The sequence below is a fragment of the Podarcis vaucheri genome (genome assembly GCF_965113315.1).
Source record: "Podarcis vaucheri genome assembly, chromosome: 9".
NCBI lineage: Eukaryota > Metazoa > Chordata > Lepidosauria > Squamata > Lacertidae > Podarcis > Podarcis vaucheri.
In genome coordinates this window covers 77,101,706-77,128,049 of record NC_138767.1, presented here as the reverse complement: position 1 = coordinate 77,128,049, position 26,344 = coordinate 77,101,706, and the positions used below count along the sequence as shown (strand labels likewise).

At 42.4% G+C, this 26,344-nt stretch overlaps 1 protein-coding gene across 2 annotated transcripts; it reads right to left on the bottom strand.

Moving 5' to 3' along the window:
• Positions 1–19: 19 nt before the first annotated feature.
• On the bottom strand, positions 20–26,344 carry ITFG2 (integrin alpha FG-GAP repeat containing 2). 2 transcript variants are annotated; one of them, XR_014223331.1, is made up of 12 exons: positions 26,170–26,344; positions 24,163–24,258; positions 22,342–22,383; positions 19,376–19,550; positions 12,324–12,463; positions 11,715–11,863; positions 9,808–9,902; positions 9,088–9,144; positions 6,232–6,323; positions 3,825–3,923; positions 1,777–1,950; positions 20–425 (listed from the first exon to the last, which is right to left on the bottom strand). XR_014223331.1 is itself a non-coding variant. In XM_082237450.1 (12 exons), exons 1-12 carry the CDS (start codon positions 26,263–26,265, stop codon positions 361–363), a joined length of 1,299 nt encoding a protein of 432 aa, XP_082093576.1. In that variant the 5' UTR covers positions 26,266–26,342; the 3' UTR covers positions 20–360. The 2 variants fall into 2 exon arrangements, 1 of the variants encoding a protein (XP_082093576.1); XM_082237450.1 differs by having other exon boundaries at positions 3,806–3,923; positions 26,170–26,342.

The following is a 26,344-nucleotide window of genomic DNA, read 5'->3' as shown; positions in this document are numbered from 1 at the left end:
ACATCTGTTTTCCCCTGGATCTTTTAAAATTACCTTTATTAAAGTTTTCAGCAGATAAAGTGACTGATGCGAAAGTAACAACAGAAATGAGGACCTTGAGACAAATTGAAAAGGGCATTTCCTATTATGCTGACTTCAGTCAGCAGCTTCACTTGAAGATTCATGCTGCTACTCCAACCCCTTCATTCAGAGTCCTGGTTCTTAACAGTGCTTAATTTGCGCAAATGAGGGGTAGCAGAATGACAAGCAGAGCTGTTCACTGTGTGAGTATACGTCATCAGCTCATAAGGTTTCTTGGGAAATAGGATAGCACCTGGAAGAGGATCTAGCTGTGGGCATGAACTGAGAAGGGCTATTTAGCTACTCCTCTGGAAAGTAGAGTGTCTTGTGAATCAAATCTTTGACTGCAGAAACATCATCTCCAGCTATGAAAGAAAGAGAAAGAGAGAGACATACTGATGAGAAGTACTGGAGGCTTAGCAAGGTACTTAAGAATCAGTATGTGACTGGTTCTCCTATCAACATAATAACATATAACAATGAATGTAGGAATTACCTCTTGTAATTCATATTCTGCCCTTCAGAAGTATGGCATTGGTTTGTGGGAATCTCAGGCTGTATTCACAAGATTATCTTGAATCCAAGAGCTGGCTTTTTTGCAGCCAACTGATCTAGAATTTATTTTGTGAACAAATTCAAGCACTGATCTTTGCTGGACATCCAAATGCATGCTCAATCTATTCACAATATTGGTTCTGTGATATGATGGTCACTGTGTGCTCAGTAACAGTCTTGGCATCCATTTCTAAAAGCTTCATGGAAAATTGGTATTTCATAGATTGCTGCCCATGAAATCTGTGCACAGAGGCAACGTTCTCCGAATAACCAGATGTTTGGAACAAAAAGCAGGGGAAAGCTATTTCCTTGTGCCCTGCTTCATCAATTCCTAGAGGCATCTGGCTCACTGGTATCACAAAAAGACTGCTGAGCTCCCAGCAAGGCAATTATTGTGCTCCATTTATTTCAGCTGCAGAGAAATGTTTTTAAGTGTACAGACAACACCTGTCCTCAGTTTAGAAGAAAGAGGCATTCCTGTTTTCAGGGGACGAAACCTAGGAAGCTGCCTAGAGTCAGACCAGTAATGTCTGCACTGATTAGCAGCAGCTCTCCAATGCTTCAGATAGTGGCCATTCCCAGTCCCACCTGGAGATGCCAGGGACTGAATTAGGGACATTCTGCATGCCAAGCATGTTCTACCACAGTGCTATGGCTCTTCTCCAAATCCATGTCCATCTCTAGAACTTCTGAATCTGTACCTACACATAACACCCTGAGCCCAAGGCAGAATGGAGGATAGAGGAAGAGACATGTCTACAACGGATGAAGACAGGGACCAAAATTGGAATGAGGAAGCCTAATTAACCCTAACAGTCATTTGTCCCTGCCTTGGGTGACTAGTGGAACATAACCCATATGTAGATGGCTCAATATTCAACCAGGGAACTAATAATACATATGCAGTCTGCTTTGTTAATTTAGCCCACTAACCTGGTTTTGAAAAATACTGAAATGTCTGTAAACAGCAGGAGGGGGGAGGAGTTACTAATAGGTGTTTTAAATGCTTTGCATAAATATAATCATAGAATTTTGCAATTTTAGGGTACAATTCTAAATTTGCTGCTATTGGTTCTTTTCCCTTTCTTTCATCTCTTTCTGTCCTATTTATTACAAGGAACACTTTCACCATTTTCAAGTTATATGAGGCTTGGGACATACCCACACCCAGCTGGAGTAGGAGATCTTTGTATTCGGAGTTACTCTCTAGTATCTTCAGCAAACTGGTAGATTCCATTCTCTCCAACTGCACATCCCAATAGATGTAGATCTTTTGGTTGAAACTGACGTATACCAGACAAGGGCTATTGCAGCCTCCTTTGCAGGCATAGAGACCTAGAGAAGTGAAAGGAGCCATCAAAGGAGAGGGAACTCCAGAAGCACATTAGTGAGATGAGGCACCACCCAGCTAAGATTCAGCATTCTCCAAACCTTAAGAGCTCTTTTTACTGAGTCAAACAATTCCCCATAATACTCATTAAGGAGGTTTGTGTGAGATGCAGTGAAGTGCATGTCCACATGCCTCTAAAAGCACTTCACAGATTTAAACCTCTACAGTGCCTTAATATGTTGATTTCCATTAAAGTTAATGATTTGGTTCAGATTTACCACAATTTATTTTAAACCCTGCCACTGCACCACACTCCCTAATTAAGTCTTGAATAGCAGACAGCAAAATGCCTGTGTTTGATGTGTAGAGTGTTCATAAACTTATTTAGCAGTGTTTCATTATTTGATTATTCTCCTTGTGAGTTGAAGAATCATATTATTTGGTGTCAGTCTGGCTGAAAAATGCCTTGCCAGCAATGTATTCACCTTGGCTCTGGCTTCATGGTAGATCTGCAGGAGATACAGAAGAGCCTTTTGCATATTCCATATCTCCAGCAGATCTAATCTAGAGCATCACTTCTTAGATAATGAAATCCTCTCCATCCCAACTTCCTTTCTTGTAACATGAATCCATTGCTTTGGGCCCTACCCTCTGGAGCACAAGAAAACAAGCTTGCCCATTTTTCATGGGACAGCCCTTTAGATATTTGAAGATGGCTATTCCTTTCTCCTCTCAGTCTCCTCTTTTCCAGGCTAAACATACCCAACTCCCTTAATCGTTCCTTGTTAGGCTTGGTTTCCAGACCCTGGGTCATCTTGGTTCCCTTCCTCTGCACACGTTCCAGCTTGTCAACATCCTTCTTAAATTGTGGTGCCCAGAATTGGACACGGTATTCCAGCTGTGGTCTGACCAAGGCAGAATAGAGTGGGACCATTACCTCCCTTGATCTGGACACCATACTTCTGTTGATGTAGCCTAGAATAGCATTATATTTTTTTGCTGCTGTATCACATGGATGACTCTTGTTAAGCTTGTGGTCTACTAAGACCCCTAGATAAATTCCCTTCCTTTCATCTATAGCAGTCTTTCCCAACCTTAGGTCCTGAGACCTTGCTAGACTACAGTTTCTGTCATGCCTGACCCTTGGCTATGCTAAATGGAGCAGTCTAACAACTACAAGAAGAAAAAGAGTGCAAGGGGAAAAGCCTCACAGGACAAATTAGGATGCTCTGCCAGGCCTAATGGGCACATAGATGGAAGTTTGCATTCATCTAGCCCATAACTGTCTATTTTCACTGGCAGTAGCTCTCAAAGGTCTTGGAAGGTTTCTTTTCAGTCCTCCTAACTCTGGAGATCCTTTTTAACAAGGAATACGAGAGGCTGAACTAGGGAAGGTGCTGCTGAGCTCCTGTAGTGGTCTCCCCATAGGTACCTGGTTGGCCACCAAGAGAAGCCAGTGCTGGACTAGATGGGCTTTTAATCTGATCCCAAAGAGCTCTTCTTATGTTCTTATGAAAGCTGGATATGGAACTCTATCACTGAGCTATGTCTACCTAACTGAATGTACAAGAGTCCAGCAGAAAGCTTTTCTCATGAACATACGAAACTGCCTAATAGCGAGTCAGGCTATTGATTCATCTAGCCCAGTAATGTCTACTCTACCTTGCAGTGACTCCCCAAAGTCTTAGTGGTCTTTCCAAGTCCTACTACCTGAGACCCCTTCACTGGAGATGATAAGGAATGAAGCTGGGACCTTCTGTAGGAAAAAAGTGCTCTACCAATGAGGTAGGAAAACTTTATCACATACAATAATCAGTAATTTCCCACGCCTGTGGATCTGCTGATAGGAAAGCAGCTCACCTGCACAGAAGGCACTCACATTTTCATCTACTTGGAACCTAGCCACAGTGCGGCCGTGGTCTATGATGTACGTCTGTCCATCCCAAGCGCAGGCAATCACCTCCTCATGGCCATTTCCCTAAGGGTTCAAAATTTTCTGATTAGCAGAAGTTCCCTGTGGCAGGTAGAAATCCCAACAACCTCTGTGAGCAATGCTCATACATGCTTTCATCTGGCCCCAGCTTGTCACTAACATTAGATAAAGGAGGTTGATGCAACAAGACAAGAAACTAGCCTAATGAATATAGCCAGTCTAGATTCCTGGTTTTTTTATATATTAGGCTTATATACCGCCCTTCATCATAAGATCTCAGGGTCGTTCATGATATAAAAATAGATTCCCAAAGGATATAGTGGCCGCAAAACATTATGGGGAGTGGAAATAGAACAGTCAACTTTATAGCTCCCTGGGTCAACACCAGATATTCATGCAACCAGCTCTTTTGCTGGCTAAAGTTTACAGGAGCCCAAGGAATGGATTCAGAAGTACACTGTGCTGTTAACAGTGTTAAAACTAAGTAACTCAGCTTGTTCAGTGAGTGTATGAGTCATTCCTTGGAGCTTTATGAAGATGCTCTGAACTTTCTGAAGGAAAAGTGGTACGTAAGAGTCATAAACAAATGAATATAGAATCTCAGTTTAGACATTCGTCTTCTCATAAGCCATCAGAATAACAGAAATCTCTGTTTCCTGTAAGCGTTACTTGTTCAGACAAGTTCTCCAGGTACAAGTTGCTAAAATACCTCCTTTCAACCTTCCTTTGCACCATCTTGTTTAGAACAATACAACTGATGCTCATTCACCTAATAACAATCTTGCTTCCCCACCCCTCACTGGGGCATCAGTTCCTTCTCCCCTGAATCTAGCAAGAAAAACAAAGTAGGAGCCAGAAAGCTGGCAGCTGAGTGGGTCTAATTTACAACAAATCCCACCTCTGGGGTTAAAATTATGAAATCGGTGAAAATTTAAAAGGGCTTAGATCTAGACATGAGCACAGGGGCACAGGATAGTAAGTCAGAGAGGCCAAAACACCACAAGTTCAAACAAAACTGCCAAAGACACTTGAACAGAGAGACTGTATACATGTGTTTAATGCTAGAAGCCTCTGAGCCAAGATGGGAGAACCGGGGTGCTTGGTCTTAGGGGACAGCATTGATATAGTGGACTTGACACAAACCTGGTGGAACAAAGAGAACCAGTGGGAGAGAGTTATCTCTCTGGATATAAACTTTACAGGAAGGACATGGAAGGACCTACCAGAGGTGATGTCACTCTGCACGTCAAAGAGGGCATCGAGTCCAACAAGCTAGAAATCCCACAAAATGCAGACCCCTCCACAGGTGTGATATTGGGCCCAAAAAATAATTTAGTACTGAGGACATTCCGTTGTTGCCCTGATCAAATTGCTCAAGGACATACTGAGAGGAAGAACGAATTCAAGGAAGCATCCCAAAGAGGAATTGTAGTAATGGATGACTTCAGCTACTCTCACATAGACATATGAGTTCCAGTCATGAAAAAGAGGCACATTTATTAGATACCCTAAGTGATTGTGTCATAGAATCAACCAGCGGTGCAGCAACCCTGAACTTAAATCTTGTGTGGTGCCCGGGAATCTGGGTGAGTTGTAGGTGTTGTCAAACAAACTGGGATTAGTAAAACAAAGGAAGTCAAATCACTACAAAATGTGCAAAATGATTCATGTCAGGACAAAAAGATATTAATTTCATAGTACCACTCATGGACCTCATCTAGTGGTGATGAAGAGGATGGACCAAGTCCCCTATCAGGAAAAGTTGCAGCATTTGGGACTTTTTAGTTTAGAGAAAAGACAAGTAGGAGGTGACATGACAGAGGTTTATAAAATTATGAACAGCAGTAGATAAAGCAGATAAAGTTTCTCTCTCTCATCACACTAGAACCTGTGGACATATAATGAAATTCAATATTGAAAGATTTAGCATAAATAAAAGAAAGTACTTCTTCACACAGTTCATAGTTCAAGTATGAAACTCTCTCCCACAGGATGCAATGATGGCTTTAAAAGAGGACGAGACAAATCATGGAGGAGGTCTATCAATGGCTACTAGTCATGATGGAGGCAGTGCTCTGTCCCACAGTGCTTCTGAATCCCAGTTGCTGGAAACCACAAGAGGGGAGAGTCCTCTTGTCCTCAGGTCCTGCTTGCAGGTGCCCCCCTGTGAGACCAGGGTGTTGGAGCAGATGGGACATTGACCTGATCAAATAAGCTCTTCCTGCGTTGGCAGGGGTGGTGGCAATCTCTCCTCCAAAGGAGGTATGCCAATAGTGTGAACCTGGAGAATTTGTCTGACTTTGTACTACTAAAAGCAAATGACCTGGTTATTGCAAGCTAGAACAGAACTCACAGTAACATCCAGTTTTTCTAGAGCAAAAAGTTGGTGGTCAACCTGTACGGACCACAGTAGCTTGTCAGCTCCCTCCATCAGTTTCAGTGTCCCTACAGGGGAAAGAGAAAGTTAAGCAGAGTTCTAAACCAGCATAAAAGGCAACAATTTTCTTCCATCCCTATGCTGTGCCACAGAGTTTATATTAGAAACATTATTCTGGGTGCAGTAGATTCCCATTCCAATGTCTTTCATTATATTTGGCTTGACATGAACTTGATTTCATGCTTAGTACTCTGTGAGTGGGGAAGCCTGTTTTGACTTCCTTTTCATAGATAATTACTTAAGTTCAAGCTGTGGGTTGCTCCAGACATTTTAAGTGATAGCAATGAGGAAGAGGCATTAAGATGGTTTGCCATGGAGATCATTATGATTTACTTAAGTCTCAAATGGATGTCCTCCCCCCCTCCCCAACACGGCTGGTGGTCTTGTTCGGCCTCTGTCTCTCTCTGAAAATGGAAGATCACCTGGGCACCTTCACCCAAAACATAGAAATCATTCATCTATAGAGGCAAGGAAACAGTTGGGTAAAAGGCTAGAGCGCAGGTTGTAGAAGACTTGTGATGCCTTCAACCAATCACAGGTGTTGAGCTCATGACAGAACACTTATTCTATACAAAGTGTACTTCTGCACAATGTCAGCCAGCTTTCCAAAGCGATGAGTGGCCTTTTATAATCTGGCCCAGGTAAGCCTTCAGTAGATCACTGTGACCAATCTGCAATACATTTTTCTGATAAGAACACTCACATCCATTCTGATTTAGATACCACAACTACAGCAGTCTATGAGGGACAGGCCTTCGGTCTGCCTCCTTGTGATCTAACGACCCGTGGGGTTTGGCGAGCAGATCAGCTAATCATGAGAGAAAGAGAGGGTGGAATTTAAGTTGAAAGCTGACAGTTAACAGTCAGATAGTGATGGGTAAGGGCTGTCTCAGAGAGGGGAGCCAGGGATTGTCTGTGGGTTAGACAAGGACCTAGGTTAAACTAGGGACTTTCTGTCTGAGCAATTTAGATAGTGGCTATCTGTTAGAGTGAACAGATTGTGAAGTGGCTGTCAGTTAGGGACTGCCTAGATAGACAAGGATCAGTCTACCTGAGGGGAAGATCAGGAGGGGCTGAAGTGTTAAGACATTCATTAAGCATCACTGTTGAGAGTGCCTAAGCTGCCACCTCTGTGAGTATAAAGAAACGAAGTTCCTCAGTTCCACAGTTGCTTAGACCACAAGATCTGCCTACAGTTGCAACTGCAAGGTCAGCTATGCCTAGCCTGGTCTGAGATCGATCAAGGGTCAATAATAAACTGTCCTGTAGCCAAGAGGAAAAATACCTGACTTAAGCATGCTTTGTCCATGCACTTTCCAAGCCAATAGTGATGTAAGAGATCACACATTTCTGTGGTCTGCGTGTTTGCTACAATTGTTTAAAAGTTTTGTGCATCCTTTGCTTAGAAATAAACTTTTCTACCTTTCTACCCTTTGTCCCTCGTCACTGGCCAGGGAGGGACGGCGTTTTGGACTTTTGTTCCTATAACAACACCTGTCACGCCACCTGCTTTTGCCTCTGGCCCCTGGATTATTGATGAGGCAATGCAGCTTTCGGGCTGAAAAAGGTTCCTCACCCCTGACCTAGAATGAGGCAATAATGCTACATAGGCATTGCCTTTTATTTCCAGAGCATTCTTCAGTTGCCTCAAGGTTGTATCCATTCTCTTTCCTTCATCTTCAAGGAGGATAACTGTGGCATGTGAATGATGAAACAATTGAAGCAAATTGACTTCAACCTTCCTTAGTAACATAGCTGTCATTTCAGAGTAACAGTGAGCCAAGATGACAGTTTTCAAAATGCACACAATAGAATCATTCTAAGCGGTATGGCATGTGCAAGATTAGCATTGACAAAATAAATTAAAATGCTAGATAGAAATTAAATGCTGTCTTCCAAACTGGGATGCTAAGTTTTTCAGTCTATATTCCTTCTAATATTCCTGGATGTGATGGTTGCACTAGAGTATGGGTAGGCAACCTAGGGCCCGCGGGCCGGATCTGGCCCAATCGCCTTCTAAATCTGGCCCACGGACGGTCTGGGAATCAGCATGTTTTTACATGAGTAGAATGTGCGCTTTTATTCAAAATGCATCTCTGGGTTATTTGTGGGGCATAGGAATTTGTTTAATAATAATAATAATAATAATAATAATAATAATAATAATAATAATAATAGTCCGGCCCCCCACAAGGACTGAGGGACAGTGGACCAGCCTCCTGCTGAAAAAGTTTGCTGACCCCTGCACTAGAGGAAATATTTCTAAGCGCTCCTTCAGACAACCTATTTATTTGGCTTTCACTCTGATTTGCTTGCATGAAGCTTATACAGTGGTCAGACTATCTCCAGTCTTTACTGAACGTTTGTTCCCATTTGTTTATGGAGTGGCTGCACAACAATGAGAAATCATTCTGTTTTGTCTGTGGGATGTTTATATGTCTTCTTGTCAATCATTTGTTTATTCCACACTTTCCAATGCATTTATCTACCACTTTCCTGTTCTTTGTAAGGAATTTGTTGCATTAGGGCAAAAGAGCCCTTCACCCTGCTTTAATTGTGCAAATCAAGATTTCTGGCATGTACTTGGATCTCTCCTGCAAAATAGTGATAATCTGGAAGTACCTTAAGTAGTCTCCAGAATTAAAATGTTTTGAGACAGTTTCTGTTTTGGGGTTGATTGCTAATTTGAAGTTTCTTAACCATGAAAGCTATTTCAGCTCAGGTCCCAAATCCTTTGCAGAGATTCCTTTCCAGGAAAGCAAGAGGGCTTACCATCCAAGGTGCAGAGTGCAAACAGACCTGAGCCGCCAGCGTGCTTCTTGGAAGTCCCTGCAAAGACAGAACCCAAGTTGGGAAAGCAGCAGAGCCAAACCTTTGAGTGCAGCATTTTGTTTCGATTACTGCCTCTCTAAGTGTTTTTATCCCTCAAAATTACAAAGCAGAAAACATATGATAGAAGTCTTGTACTTTTACTGAGCTGAAAGCCTGGAAAAATCCCCCCCTCCCTCCACCCCATCTCTGAGGAAACAGGAGCCTCTTTCTACCCACCCTTATGCAAACTAATGGAGGAAGGTGCTCCATTAGTTGTTTAGATTGAGTAAAAGATGTGGTGGAAGCAAAATACTGTATGTGAAGTGCTCTGAACATTCCAAGAGTGCTGTGTCAATTTTAAGTCAGCCTCTCTACAATCCGTTTTCACCCTGTGACATGCTGACTTCGCTGGGCCAAAGTTGAGAGGAGGAGTGCTAGTCATAGGAGGAATGAGGCTGCAGTTGTGCAGGGGTTAGAATGAGAATCCAGTAGAACAAAAGTATGTCTGTGTGAGAGCAGGTTTGGAAAGAGGAACAGCAGCTGCACAGAAAAGTTCTAGATGAGCAACCTGCCGTAGGTGCAAAGATGGAACCTAACTAGATCATGCAGGCTTGAACTCTTCTCCACACAAATCCACTCTATTTCCTCATTTTTACCAAGGCCAGAATTTCTTCCACTTACCTCTGCCAATGCTGCCAATGAGGTGAGTGGAAACATTCTTGTTGTGAATTCTACCTGATGTCTGATGGAGAATGACATCCCGAACTGGAGCTTCCCTAGAAGAAAGCAAAGCCTGAAGGGATATCTGGTTGTGATAGCAGTAACATCTTGGAGTCTCATACTCTTAACTAGATTTGATGTTGTTAAGTGACTCTTGTCAAAATGTGGGTCTCCTGCATATCTGTAAAGGGGTAGTTGGGTAAACAGAAATAACATTTAAAGTGGATGAGTGGCAAGTCTTAGCAGAGACACAGAATTCTTTCCCTGGGTTACAGGTATGATAACCTTCTTTCTACCAAATCCCCAAAATATAAGTGCTAGGTTAGCAAACTTTTGTGTTGATGTTCATCTATCACTGAGCTTTGAAAAAGCATTGAGAATAAGCAGCTCCAAGCTGCCCTCTACTTCACTGCATCAGCAGGCGAAGACCCCTAAAACATTATGCAACCTGTTCTGATGCTTATATCTTTGTTAACCCAAGGTACTAATGGAGCTTATGGATGTAATCTCAAAGTCTCTGTCTATGATCTTTGAGAATTCTTGGAGAACTGGTGGCGTTCCTGCAGACTGGAAGCAGGCAAATGTTGTCCCCTTCTTCAAAAAGGGGAAAAAGAAGACCCAGATAACTACCAACCAGTCAGCTTGATATTGATACCAGGAAAAGGCCTAGAACAGATAATTAAACAGTCAGTCTGTGAACACTTAGAAAAGGATGCTGTGATTACTAAGACCCAGCATGGGTTTCTCAAAAACAAGTTATGTCAGATGAAGCTCCTTTCTTTTCTTTTCTTTTTTGACAGAGTTACAAGCTTGGTGGATCCGGCGTATGCTGTGGATTTAGTGTATCTTGATTTCAGTAAGGCTTTTGACAAAGTCCCCCATGATCTTCTTGCGAAGAAGCTGGTAAAATGTGGTTAGACGAAGTAACTGTTAGGTGGATTTGTAGCTAGTTGACTGACCAAACCCAGTGAGTGCTCACGAATGGTTCCACATCATCCTGGAATGAAAGGAAATTCTTTTTGTGAATTTCTATTCCCAGTCTCCTGGAGGACAGCCTTAACACTGGGATGCCTCTCCTCTGACTGGACAGATAGGGTCACATGTAGATCCTTGTCGGGAGAATTGTCATCTTCCACTCTCCAGACTGGCTGGCCAAGCAGGAATAAAACACCTCCCCGTTCATTGCCATTGCCACAGAAATGCTCCTTCTGGAATCCCAAGCTGCCTGGTGTTTCCTGCGAAGATTCACTTGTAACCTCGTGGCTCCATGGAATGAAGATGGACATGAATAATGTTGGAGGCACAGTACCTCGCTCCCTGGGTAACCTCACCTCCTGGTATGCCATAAGGAGACATGGTCCTATGTATATCTCTCCTAGCATGGTGGGTGCTATCAGTAACTATGCCAGCAATTATGACCAACTGATGTCTGTTTGGGCCTAACGTTGCCTGCTATTTTATTCCTTCCGCTTCCAAAATTCTCGCACCTGGGTCCCATGCTTAAATTTAAAACACAGCAATATGGAAAGTTTATTTAGTTTGGCAAACACTCATAAAAAGTGAAACAGGGGAATCCCCAAGCATTATTTTTTTTCTGCGCTACACAACTTCCCGCCCCTCCTCTCCCTGCATGCCTTCCTCGATCTTTTCCAGAAAGTGGGGGGTTGAATCCAGAACATAATTGAGGGGAAATGTGGGGAGAGAAGGGGATAGGAAGTTCCCCTGTGCAGTCCAAAGTCCATTAGCAACTGTTTAGTTGGATACTGCTCCAAGCCATTTTAACCATGAAGCTGTTCCTGAAGCTCCATAATATAAATAGAGATGGTCAGACTGTCTTGCTCTGCCCCATTGGATTCCAGTTGTCTCACCTGCCAGCTGCTGAACTGTCTATCCTCTCTGTCGGAGACTGCTGCTCTGTTTTCCAAGTACACAGTAAGACTGCATAACCACACCCAGGCTGGGACACCATCATCTCAGGAGAACAGTCTGAGCCTGGATTTACAGATAGGCTATCCACCTATTTTAGCCAAGAGAGAGGAAATGGAACCCAAGTAACTGGTTAAACCACCACGTGCCTTTGCTGAATGAGCTGACTACCATGCATTTAAACATGTCACTGTCTCCCCTATTCCCAAAAAAGCCATCCCTTAACCCATCTTTCTTCTCCAAGTACCACCCCATTTCCCTTCTTGCTACCTTTCAGCTCCCAACTCCTGCAGCATGCTGCTCACACCTGCTCTCTCAACTCTCTCTCCTCCAGTCCTGTCCAGTCTGGTTTCTACTCCCTCCACAGCACTGGACCAAAGAGGTAATGAATGCTTTTCTAAAAGGATGGTCCCAACGTGTCTGAAAGAGGCAGAAGCCCATTCCTTAAGAAAGCCTCATTAGATCCTAAAGACTTGAACTATAGGCCAATTGTAAATGGCCCCTTCCTGGGCAAAGGCACTCTTGGATGAAACTGATTTTCAAAAGCCTACCTGTCCCTCCAGCAACCACTTTTTGAGTAGCACCAACTGTCCCGTGATATTCTCTGAACTCTCAGATGTGTCTTCCCAGCGAAAGGCTCGCACCACACGGTCTGTATATCCCACCACCAATTCACTCTTCCCATCTCCATCTGCAGAAAGCAAAATACAGCTTAAGGTTTGTGTGTTGGCAGAGACTTCCGGAGGCGGCGCGAAGCAAGTAATGGCGGTCCTCTTTGCGCTGCGAAGAGGGGCTCCGCAGAAAAGGGTCGTTCGCTGCGGCAAAGCGACGACCCACTAAGAAAAACCACGAGTAGAGTGAGCTCGTGGCCGTGGGATCCGGCGGGCACCAAGAGCGACCCCCGAAACGAAGAAGGGACCCCGTAAGGGGTTCCGGAAGCGCGGAGGGGAAGCGGTGCTGTGGATTCATCGCTCTTTCTGCGGGAGTGAAGCCGCGCGGCTGTTACTGATGAGCGCCGACCTTTCTTCCTTCTACATTGGATTACAAATCAACTACTCGTGAGTAAGACTTACTCAAAATTGGATTACAAATTTATGAATTCGGCTGAAAGCGGGAGACGAGAAAAAGGAAGTCCGTCTCCCGACGATGCTTAGTGATCAAAGGCAAAGATCTGACAAGCTGGAAGCAGCACAGAGAGGTTTTAAAGTGAGAGACATCATACGTCCTGAGAAGTCGGAAATTGAAGGAGGCAAGTTACTCTTATTTTCTTGTTATTTTCTGTATCTTATCTGGGGACTTTCTCCTCTGCTAGACCTCTAAAAATTTTAAAGACTTTAAAACCCCCAGTCTCCGGACTTGCAGCGGAACAAAAGGCTACTTTGCGGATACATTTACAACCTGAAATGGATATTTAGAGGCATTACTGTTGGATACAATTAAACAACTGTACTTTGCACCTTTTAAGAAACTTGTGGCAACATTGTGAGAGCTCTGCCAGAGGGAAAAGGTCTTTTCCAAGGATTATTGTTAATTTACTTAACTGAAGGAACTTTAATGGCGACTGAAACTTTGTTTCTTCTTTCCTGAACTGTAACATCACTCCCTCTAGTGGAGTTTGGGATTTACAACTTTCTGGGAACCAACTTTGCTTTGTCTCTCTGTGGTTTGGTTGTTTACTCCAAGGCCTGCCTTTCTCATGAAACTTTTGACAGTTTGACCTTGAATCCAAAGACAGGTGTGGAATGAGTGACAGAGTGAAAACAAGAGCTGCGTCGAAGGCAGGGAAAGGCAAATTGACACAAACAACCCTGTTTTCTCAGGGACGTAGATCTTCGGTCCCTGCTGTTTTACAGACTGCACCCTCGCCAATAACTCCAGCTGAAGAAGCTGAACAATTAATAGGCGAGGATATGGCATCTGGAGGATCTAACACTTTGTTAGAGGAAATGCTACAACAATTCGCAATTTTGAATAAAAAAGTGGATGATCAAACTGCAAAAATTGACTTAGCCACATCCTCAATTACCAAACTTTCAGAACAGGTGGCTAAGCATTCACAAGATATTGGTAATCTAAACGACGTAACATCTGAAAATCGAAAATTGGCGGAGGCTGCGATTGGGAAAGCAGAGGCTGCAGCCAAAGGAGTGGAGGAACTGAAAGGAGAGGTAAGGCCGCTCCACAAACATATTACGGACCAGCAGGCCTACCTGTCTTTGGTGGAATTGCGAAACAGGGAAAATAATTTGAGATTACGCTTTATCCCAGAGATTGAGAAAGAGGACTTGACTGGCTTCTTAACGGCAGAATTTTCCAAATTCTGGGGTATAAATCAAGACATAGACTTTAAAATAACGACTGCATTTAGATTGGGAAGAGTTGCCGGGAAGGACAGGCCTAGAGACTGTTTGATTATTTTAAGGACTAAACAGGAGAGAGACAAGCTACTTGATTTACATTTCAACAAAGCACTTGTGATCCAGGACAGAAGAGCACAAATTTACAAGGATATTCCTAAACAATTACTGGATCTAAGAGCTAACTATACGGACCTAGCTGGACTCTTGAGAGGTAACGGAATACCTTACAGGTGGGAGTTTCCACAAGGTCTGTCGTTTAAATACAAAGGAAAGAAGATAAAAATCAAAACGAAAGAGGATAGCCAGAAGTTTCTACACGATCACGGAGAAGACCTACAGAAAGGAGCGGCAGCTATTTGGCCACCACCAGAGTCAGGAAAAGAGTTACCACCCTCGGATTCGGACAAAAAAGAAGACACCCAACAAGAGTAAAAACAGATTGACACAGGATGTCTCTGCAGCTGTACAGTTGGAACATTAATGGCGCGAATTCCCCTGAAAAACGCAAAAGGATCTTCCATATTTTAAAGAAAGAGAATTTGGATATAATTTGTTTGCAAGAAACACATGTGACCAGGCTACACAGGAAGGTGTTAACAAATAAAAGATTAGGCCAAGAATTTATCTCATCAGACAGAGTAAAGAAGAGAGGCGTGGTGATTTACGCCAAAGAGAATCTTTCACCAAAATTTTTGTTTAAAGATGAACAAGGAAGAATCCTGGCTATTGAAATTTCGACCCAAGGAGAAAAAGTTTTGATATTGGGAATTTATGCACCAAATGAGGGGAAATCAGAATTTTATAAGAAGCTGCATGAGACATTATTGGACTATCTGGACTATTCCAACATCATTATGATGGGAGATATGAATGGGGTTGTCTCTACTTTGATGGATAAGTCGCAGAATCAGAACTTGACTAAAGATGGAAGACTACCAAAAACTTTCTTTGAATTAACTGACAATATGGATTTAATCGATCTATGGAGGACGAGAAACCCCCTAGGTAAAGAAGGAACTTTCTTTTCTGAAGCCCACCTGTCATGGACAAGAATCGACCAAATTTGGACAACTAGAGGGCTGGCACCTAAGACTTCAAAAATAGAAATCTGCCCAAAGACTTGCTCCGACCATAACGCTTTGAAAATGGAAATGAGATTTACTACTGCCGATTCCTTCAGATGGAAAATGAATGACAACCTGCTAAGAGATCAAGAGATTGTAAAGAAGGCCCAAAAAGCTTTAAAGGACTATTTTGAAATCAACTTAAATACCTCGGTGGAAAAAAGAACAATCTGGGACGCGAGTAAAGCTGTTATGAGAGGGTTTCTGATACAACAGAATACGATTAAGAAAAAACTCTGGAATGGTAAAAAAGACAAGATATTGGAGAAGATAAGAGACGGTGAGAAAAAACTAAGATTGAATCCAAAATCAAAAGAGACTCTAAGAGAAATTAAATTCCACCAGTCACAATATGCGCAACTGATCAACCAAGAAGTGGAATGGAGAATTAAACAAATGAAACAAAGATCATTTGAGTCGGCAAATAAATGTGGGAAACTGCTAGCTTGGCAGTTGAAAAAGAGACAAAAATTAAATTATGTTACCAATCTAGAAGTTGAAGGAAAGAACATTCAGAAACCCGGAGAAATTAGAAAGTGCTTCCAGAAATATTTTAAAAAACTATACACACAAGGATCCGAGGATGTAGCCGAGATAGAACAATTTTTGAAAGAAAATGGCCTTCCAGAACTATCTCAAGAGAAGAGATCAATCTTGAATTGTAAAATAACACAACAGGAAATTGAGGATGCCATTCAGAACATGCAGTTAGGCAAATCTCCAGGACCGGATGGACTCACCTCCAAGTATTATAGGACGTTAAAAGACTATTTGATACAACCACTAGAGGAGGTTTGCAACCAGATTATGGGGGGAGGGAAGGCACCAGATACGTGGAAAGAAGCATTCATCACACTGATACCTAAAGTGGAAACTGAAAAGACTCAACTTAAGAACTACCGCCCCATCTCACTCCTAAACGTGGATTACAAAATATTTGCGGATGTTTTGGCTAACAGATTTAAAAAAGTATTAAATGAAGTAATCCATAAGGACCAAGCAGGCTTTCTCCCAGGTAGACATTTGTTTGATAATACCAGGAATATTATCGATATTCTGGAACTTTTACAAACAAATATTAACACCAAAGCAGTGTTAATTTTTATTGATGCGGAGAAGGCCTTTGACAATATTTCTTGGAAATTTATGAAGAAAAACTTGGAAGGGATGGGAGTGGGAAGGGGGTTTGAGAACGGAATAGAGGCAATCTATTCTGAACAAAAAGCTAAGTTGATAGTGAACAATGTGGTGACAGAAGAACTTCATATTGAAAAAGGAACACGCCAGGGGTGCCCCCTATCCCCTTTACTGTTTATTTCAGTCCTGGAGGTTTTGCTGAACATGATAAGGGAGGATCGGCAGGTACAAGGAATACGGGTCGGAGCGAAACAATATAAACTGAAAGCATTCGCAGATGATCTGGTTTTAACACTACAGGAGCCAGAACCCAGTACAAAAAGAGTTTTGGATCTGATCCAGAAATTTGGTCGGGTGGCGGGTTTTAAGCTGAACAAGCAAAAAACTAAGGTGTTAGGGAAAAATCTGACGGCTATGGAAACAGAAGGGTTTCAGAAAGAGACAGAACTAAACATTGTTAAAAAAGTGAAATACCTGGGGGTGAATCTGTCTTCTAAGAATTTGAATTTATTTAAAGACAATTATGAGAAATGTTGGCTAGAAGTTAAAAAAGATTTAGAAATTTGGTCAAGACTGAAATTATCCTTGTTAGGCCGAATTGCAGCTATAAAGATGAACGTTTTGCCAAAGATGTTGTTTTTGTTTCAGGCCCTGCAGATTGTGGACAGAGTGGAATGCTTTGGAAAGTGGCAGAAGGATATCTCTAGGTTTGTCTGGCAGGGCAAAAAGCCCCGAATAAAGTTTAAAATATTAACTGATGCAAAAGAGAGAGGGGGGTTTGCCCTGCCGGACTTAAGGTTATATTATGAAGCGGCGGCCTTCTGCTGGATGAAAGATTGGATTTTACTAGAAAACACTGATGTCCTAGATCTGGAAGGCTTTAACAATTCGTTAGGTTGGCATGCGTACTTGTGGTATGACAAGGGTAAATCATATGGAATGTTTAAAAACCATATTGTCAGAAAAGCAATATATATGGTCTGGAAAAAATATAAAGACTTATTGGAGAGTAAAACTCCGAGGTGGATTTCACCAATAGAGGCCAAAGCTCGGAAAACAACCAATATGGAGGCATACTGGCCGAAATATTGGGAAATAATAGAAAACATTGGAGGCAATTGGAGACTGCAGAGCTTTGAAAAACTAAAGGATAAGGTGCAAAATTGGCTGCATTATGCCCAAATTAATGAGGTTTTTAAGTTAGACAAAAAAACAGGTTTCCAGGTGGAAAAATCGAAACTTGAGACAGAATTGCTTGAACCAAAGACCAAGTTATTATCGAGAATGTATAACTTGCTGCTTAAATGGAACACTCAGGATGAGACAGTTAAATCAGCAATGATAAAATGGGCCCAGGACATTGGTTATAATATTATGTCTGAAGACTGGGAAAGGTTATGGACCACCGGTATGAAATTTACTGCATGTAATGCTTTGAAAGAAAACATTATGAAGATGGTATACAGGTGGTACATGACCCCGGTTAAGTTAGCTAAGATTTACCATTTGTCCGATAACAAATGTTGGAAATGTAAGGAAGCTGAGGGGACATTCTTTCACCTCTGGTGGACTTGCCCAAGACTGAAGGCCTTCTGGGAAACGATCTACAATGAGTTAAAAAAGGTGTTTAAGTACACCTTTCCCAAGAAACCAGAGGCCTTCCTTCTGGGCATTGTCGGCCAGAAGGTGTTTAAAAAGGATAGAACCTTTTTTATGTATGCTACAACTGCAGCAAGAATTCTTATCGCCAAGTATTGGAAGACCCAAGATTTGCCCACACTGGAGGACTGGCACTCGCAATTGATGAACTACATGGAACTAGCCGAGATGACTGCAAGGATCCGGGACTTGGGAGAAGAAGCAATGGAGGAGGACTGGAAAAAATTCAAAGACTATTTGCAAAAGTATTATAAGTTATATGAAACATAAGATGTCGTATGATTGGGAATTTAGCTCCAGTAACGAAACTTGAATATTTATGAAATTTGATAAGATTTATGAAAGAACCAAGATTTAAATGGGTAAAAACGATATTATGGTATATTTTTAGAGTATATGGTGATCAAGAGATTTAAATCTAAACTGCAATTGAAAATATAAAGAAATACACGAAATAAGGGTATAATTTGCTGATAAATTTATTGTTAAGAATGCATTGTGCGGGGGACGGGGGAAGTCCAATGGAAATTTGAAATAAGTCATTGAAGTGGTTGTGTTTCTTTTCTTTTTTATTTCCCTTCTTTTTATCTTTTCTTTTTACTCTTTGACTGTTCTGTTATTTCTGTAAAAAATGTAATAAAAATTATTATAAAAAAAAAAAAAAGGTTTGTGTGTTGGCAGAATGCCGCAATGTGCATATGTGGATAAGGGGGGTGAGGTGGAGAGAGACCGAGAAAATAAAAGGTGGGAGTGGGAAATGAGATCCTGCTGTTTTCTCCTTTGGTACCTTTTAAAGGGTAGACACTAACAATTCACCGGTCAGTGGATAGCTCTCACTCAGCTGCTGAATACCAGCCACTTTCATGAAATCTGCTCCTTAAATCTTACAGGCCTAAACCATAGCATCTTAGCTATCTATGATTTACTCATAAATGAGCTGAAGGACCTCTCTAACAGTATAAAACACTGGGGAGACACAGTCTTAACTTTTCTAGTTTTAAGGGAGAGTTTGATCATGAGTGCAACACTGGGGGGAGGGCTCACGGCCAAGTTCAACTAAAAATAAAAAATCTTTCCTTAAAAACCCCTAGTATAAGTGCTTAATTTGCATTATTATTTCTGCTGGATGAGATTTGGTCTTATATTTGTTCCTTCTCTGTCTCAAGTTGCAGAAGAACACTCACGGCTTCAGAAAGACAGAAAAGTTCTTTGGGTTTTTTCCCCCTCTTCTGCTTCCTCATTGGCTTGTGTCACTCCCCCCCCCCCCACATTGCATTTCCTATGCTCTATGAAGCCCTTGTACTGCATGTTGCCATTGCTCACCAATGTCACTAATCAGCATAACTTTGGTGTTGGCAGGAATGTGCTGCTTGAATCCAAGCTTCTGGTCTTCTGCTGTTGGGAGTTCATGGTGGCCTGAGGCATCAAGGTGCTTGGTGGACGGAGTGAGATCAAAGAGATGAAACCACCCTTCAGCACTCACAGCAACAACCACATTCTGACAGAGAAATGTATGGATAAATAAGCGGTGGTAAGAAAGAGAGGATAGCATGAGCAATGAGGCAACTGACACTCATAACGATAAGCTCCATGCATTAAAAAGGGATTGGGCAACCCCACTGACAGTGACAGAGAACAAATTTATTAATAATTTTTAATGGCACCCCATAACTGGAGTTCTCTGGACTGCTTACAATAAAAATGTTAAAATACAATCAAAAAATAAAAAGGCAACATCAAATTAGGCGGCAGAGCAACAGCAAGACGTAATTGTGGACAGGCTTTAAGTTTCAACCTTCCAGGTAATAGTGCTTATTTATGTATTCATTCATAGGCATTAACATACCACTTAATATTTTAAGTATCTCCAAGAAGTGTGCAGTCTAAAAATAACAAAAACACAACCTAGAACCAGTAAAGCAGCAATATAAAAAGACACAAAATGAAAACATAAAACAGTCATCATTAAAGCGGAAAATATTTATTGCATATTTACTATACACAATTCCCTTCCAAGTTTATCAGTGACAAAGCATGTATAGAATTTTGCCTATGCTTTAGTAGTCTCTTGTTTCATACAAAATTTATAATCTGCCCTTAAAACCACAGGGCTGCTCATTCTGCTCCAACACGCTCAGTCATCCAAAGCTCTCCTGCTCCCGCACCACCACTCCATCCTTTCTTCCCTATGCCTCAAACTGCCTCACCTCTCACTTCCTCCAAGTTCCCCCTCTAACTCCACCACTGCAACAGCTTCCTCATCCACATTCCCTACTGCAATTAATTTAACTGACATAATTACCTTTTCCCCTTTTTCTACCCTGCCTACATTTCTCCCCGCTTTCTGGGCCAACTCCTTTGTGTCTATTTTCTAAATTATAAGACCCTCAAGAAAGGCACTCATCTTCTAAAGTGCCTTGTTATTTATATAATGCCGTATCTGCTGTGGCTGCTCCCAGGCCTTGGAACTCCCTCCCTAGAGAAGTTAATTGGCTCCCTTCTTGTTGGCCTTCAACCGAAGGCCAACTGAAGACCTTCTTATTCCAACAGCCTTCTGAGAACTGTTGTGAGTAGCTGGATGTTGGAAGGAGCTAATCCCTTTCATGAGAATAAATCACCCTTTGGGTCAGGTAATCATAGATGCAAGGTCAAATGAGCCAGTTGCTGTAGTAACGGCTCAGAGCCCTGACTTTATCTGTGACTGATGTATGTCATCTAGTTGTAGTGTTCAGTCTGTCTTGTTTAGTGGGTGTGGGTTAGAGCAACAGTGATATTCTATATCTGTATGTATCAGTAAATATCTGTATCTGAAAAGCCTCCAACTTCCCCGTGTATAGCTTTGTCCAGAGCTATTTGCTGAACATATTACCGTATTTTTCGCTCTATGGGACGCACCGGACCATAGGACACACCTTGTTTTAGAACAAGAAAAAAAATTATCCCCCTCTCTGCTTAGCACCCTTTCAGCAAAGCGGCAGGAGAAAGGGAGCCCCTTCCATTTCTCCTCCTGCTTGGCTGAAGGGGCGCTGCGCAGGTCTCCCTCTCTACTGAAGCCAGGAGAGTCTGGCTATCCCTGAAGCCTGTGGAGCGCAGCACGAGTTCCCGCTGTGCTCTGCAGGCTTCAGGTTCCTTTTGCTGAAGCCGGGAGAGCAAGACTCTCCTGGCTTCAGCGAAAGGAACCCGAAGCCTGCGGAGCGCGAAGGGAGCACTCCCTCAGCGCTTTGCTATTGCTGAAGCCAAGGAGCCTGCATTCACTCCATAGGACGCACACACATTTCCCTTTAATTTTTGGAGGAGAAAGAGTGCGTCCTATAGAGCGAAAAATACGGTACTTCTACAATAGTAAAAGATTTGAACCTTACTCTGTTTTTGTGTGGTGACTGGTACTGTGAACACTTCCACTGGGCCAGTCGTGACCAACTCTGGGGTTGAGTGCCCATCTCGCTTAAGAGGCCGGGGGCCAGCGCTGTCCGAAGACACTTCCGGGTCACGTGGCCAACGTGACGAAGCTGCTCTGGCGAGCCAGCACCAGCACACGGAAACGCCGTTTACCTTCCCGCTATAAAGCGGTACCTATTTATCTACTTGCACTTAAGGGTGCTTTCGAACTGCTAGGTGGGCAGGAGCTGGGACCGAACGACGGGAGCTCACCCCGCCGCGGGGATTCAAACTGCCGACCATACGATCGGCAAGTGCTAGGCACTGAGGTTTTAACCACAGCGCCACCCACGTCCTTACTGTGTGTGTATCTTATATCAAATTACCAACAGAACTGATTGTTTTTAATGAAGAGGTTGTTGCTGTGCTGTTCTTATTGTAATTATGTTTTTAACAAATCTCATGGCTGTCTGTGTATGTGTGTGTGTGTGTGTGTGTGTTTTAATAGTTGGGATTTTTCTTTGCTTTTAGCTGTTCTTATTTTCTGTAAGTCACCTTGAGTCCCTGTCAGGGAAAAAGGTGGGCTATAAATTAATTATCATCAATATGCAACCCTTATTTCAGTCTCATTCTAAGGTTCAGCATTGTTACGGGGAAGTAATTCCCAATGCTGTATTTCTATGGAAATGTACATAAGATTTCAGTGTTTATTCCCAACATTTTCACAACAATATGAAATATATCACTTTTCTTGCCATTTGACAGAAGCCGACTTGTTCAATGTTTGAGCCCAATGTTGAGGAACTCATTATCCTTCTTCTCTCCGAGTATTGCAGGAAGAGTTTGAGGTTATTTAGTAGTATATCAGCAAAGAAATAGCACATAAATATAAACTGTGAATATTTTTTTACCTTTCCTTTATTACATACATCCCCAACACCAACACAAGTAAGCTGGAAGAAAGACAGAAAGATTTTTTTAAAAATAAGTATAACACTTTTCAGTTTAAAAATCCTTAACTAACAAGAAGGGAAAGGTGGTAAAGACAGATAATAAATGCAAATAAATAAAACTATAAGCACTAAATTCTAATGGAGCTCAAGGACGAGCAGCCTTACTCTCTGCCATTTTTATCTGGAAATCCTCTTTGGGACAGTCAGTCAATCAGCTACAAATCCACCTAATGGTAACATTGTCTAACCAGCATTTCTCTGCAAGAATATCAAGGGGGACTTTGTCCAAAACCTTCCTAAACTAAGTTAGTGATGGTCTGAAGTACATCATAATGGAGACAGGCAGGAGATAGCTAAATCGCTATCAGATCCAGTAACAAAACAATTAAATGGCATCTATCAAGATTGAAATTTGAACTGAGAAACCTGTTTTTACACCAATATGAATGCTCAAGAGATGGCCTTGGAGGAGTCACTTTCCATACTCAACTTAACCCCTTCAGACCCACGGCTACTGATGGTGGATGAATATGCTGATAAATCACTTGCTACCTTCCAATGAATTGTTCCCGGCCCATCACCTAATCTAATCATTCAAGCCCCAATCTCATGTCTTTCAATGGACTCTGGAGGCTTCAGTTTGGCACTCCAAGTTTCCTGCTCTACAGCGCAGATGAGAGGGAAAGGCAGCAAATGATGGATTAATAAAAAATACTTGGAAAGGTAGTGAATGAGAGGGAAAGTCCAAATTCCTATGATGACTCTTCTAGAAAGAGGTCCCCAGTTGTTCTACAGGTGGTCATTCATAACTGGGCAGTGAAGAAACCCAGTGGAATAATGAAAACAGAATCTGAACGGCAAGCAGGAATTCAAACCATTTTAGGAGCTTCCCTAGATTTAGGAAATGGTTTACGGTGTAAATACCTGTCTAATTATGAGTAGAGAGGCAGCATCAATGCCTATGCCTACTCTGGAAATATGTTTTGAACTATTATTTTCCAGAGTTGAGCCCTGCTTTTACCTTGAATAAGTGTCAACTAAGAGACTGACTGTTCTGAATAGGATCCGGAAGGGATCTAACACTAATTAGAAACACCAAATGTTTCCCTTGGTATCCACTCTTGAGAACAAAGCATTTTGGGACTAGTTATGTGACCAAACTCTCACCAGTTTCCTTAAAAAATGCTATTTTGGGGCTGTGTCTCCAAGTCATGCCCACCATATGCAGTCAGTCATTGTATTTGTGGTCAGTTTCAGGTGGGAGACATCACACATTATCTGTTAGCCTGCCCCTTATATAGAAATCCAAGAGATTACTTTCTGAAACCTTTATTCACACAACCTTGGCAGAAATTGTTTGGTTGAGTGACGATAATAGCTTTATAACATGCCAAAGTGGCCCTCTATGAACTAGCGGGGAGGGGGGGACCAGGAAAAATGAGTTAGATAAAATCGCTATAAGCTGTTGTGGGAATTCAGAGCTTTAATCTGAAAAAAGCTGGATTTGAGTTTGTTGGTGTCTGTGGACTGCCTCAAGTGTGATGGACTCTCTTTCATTAGAGAATTTTAAACAGCTTAGATGACCATCTGCAAGGGATTGTTTAGCTGTGATTCCTGCATTGCAGGAAGCTGGACTAGATGGCCCTTAGGGTCCCTTGCAACTCTCAAAAATTCTTTGATTCTATCTATCAGCCTATGTATGGCATCTACTTAGAAACTGCACAAAGGTCACCGGAGGTAGAAGAATTCAGAGGCCTACAAACTTCAATTTCTACTTACCATTCCTTGACATAAGCGCACATTCCAAGGCTTGCTTTCATCGCTCTTGTATATGAATAGTTTTCCACTAGTGTCTCCCACCACTAGCTCATTTAGCTGGAAAGAAAAAGAACTGATATTAACAAGAAGGCGTTTCCCTCCTTTGGTTTTTAATATAGTTTTATTGCATTTTATAACATAAACAAGAACAATGGGGCTGAAATAGAAGGCGACGAACCCTTTCCCTGCAAGCCAATTTTGTGATCAAAATGATCTCCATAGGATGATCCCACTTCATGACCACTTTCTAATAAACGGCAGAAGCAGAAACTAGGGGTCAATATCCCTAAGCCTGGTCTGTCTGAGGTTTTCTGAAACTGCCTGCCCTGGTGGGGCTGCCAACAAAGGGCAACAGCAAAGAGAACGGTCCCTTTAGGGGTGGCACTTTGGGAGTGGAATGAGGGTGTGGGCCAGCACCCTTGTAATCAAATTATAGTTTTAAAATAAAAAAATTCCTTCCAGTAGCACCTTAAAGACCAACTAAGTTAGTTCTTGGTATGAGCTTTCGTGTGCATGCACACTTCTTCAGATATAGTTTTAGTTTAAAAGGATATTCCTTTAAATAGTTTTGTATATAGTTTTAAAGGAATGGGTTTTAACTTGGGTGCAGGTTGTTTATTGGTGGGAGTGTTTTAAATTGTTTGTTAGTGTTATATGTTAATTTGTATATTGTATTTGTATTTCTTTCTTTTAATACGGCTGATTAATATTCTGCAGCCTTTTAAATGTGTTTGTGGAAGGGTATTTTTTTGTTTTAACTATTTACTGGTGGTTTCACCTTGTATTTTTATCCTGTGGATCTTGTGATGAAGGGTAGTATATAAATCTAATTAATAATACAGTAATAATAATACGTACTCTCCTCAAGACTATTCTCATGCTGCCAGTTGCAGGGACTGAGTTTATTTAAGTCCTGCAGCACAACTAATCTGCTGTTAGCACTGCAGGCTGAAGGAAGCATGAGGGAGGATACCTTAGGTTTTACAAGAAAACTCGAAGCACTGGCATCCCTCAAACTCTGGGACAAGACGCTCTGAGGGGCCGTTTACTTTCTTTCTTTTTGAAAATAGTTTTTTATTAGTTTCCCAACACTTACCCAATATTACCACATTGTTTGCCAATTATAGATACCACTTAATATCAAAATAATTCCAAATTTATACAATGTAATCAAAGTGGTTTCCCGCGCTCCTTGATCATTGTTTTTTGTCCAGTTCTTACATTGCTGCGGTTCTCAAATATATATAGACATACAAACATATATATATGTGTGTGTGTGTGTGTGTGTGTGTGTGTGTGTGTATGGGTGTGTGCCTGCCCACCTAGCAGTTCGAAAGCACCCCCGGGGGCAAGTAGATAAATAGGTACCGCTTACCAGCGGGAAGGTAAACGGCGTTCCGTGTGCGGCTCTGGATCGCCAGAGCAGCGTTGTCACGCTGGCCACGTGACCCGGAAGTGTCTCCGGACAGCGCTGGCCCCCGGCCAATAGATGTGAGATGGGCGCACAAACCCCAGAGTCTGTCAAGACTGGCCCGTTCGGGCAGGGGTACCTTTATATATATATATATCTGCGTGTGTATGTATATATATATATATATACACACACACACACACTTCTAATTACAAATTCAGTTGGTATATTAATCATTCGGATAGCAGCTGCATTTTGGGCGACTCCTATTCGTGTCAGTAATACCTCATCTAACTTTCCACAGGATTTCAGATGAGGCGCTCTTATTATTTTCCCTTTCTCTGCGTGTCAGTCTGAACCCGTCCCGTTACGAAGCCGTCGGCCCGTTCTGGAGGCTCCTCGGCGCGCCTCCTCCGCTCCCTCCCAATCCCACTGTTTACTTCCTCTGCCCCCTTCAGTCACACTCCGCTTAGAGGAGCCGCTCGCGACTGGAGCTGGCGGGGCTCCGGGCTGAGGAGGGGCGGCGGCGCTTGGGCCTGCCCCGCGCGCGCTCCTACCGCGTCGTTGTCGGCGTCGCCCAGGCACACGGCGCGCGGGAAGAGGCTCCCGCCGAACTCTAGCGTCACCCGCCGCACGTAGCTGACCGACCTCATGGCGCGCCCCGCACCACAGAGGCCCGAGGCTTTTTGGCCAGAGCGGAGGCGTGGGTGGTGCGGGCAGCCGCTCTAGGAC

Excerpts from the sequence above, each read along its gene's own strand:
- ITFG2 (XM_082237450.1), bottom strand. The coding sequence starts at position 26,265 with ATGAGGTCGGTCAGCTACGTGCGGCGGGTGACGCTAGAGTTCGGCGGG. Across the intron at positions 24,259-26,169 it reads GCGACGCCGACAACGACGCG|CTAAATGAGCTAGTGGTGGG; the intron begins GTAGGAGCGCGC and ends TTTTCTTTCCAG. Across the intron at positions 9,145-9,807 it reads CATTGGCAGCATTGGCAGAG|GGACTTCCAAGAAGCACGCT; the intron begins GTAAGTGGAAGA and ends CTGTCTTTGCAG.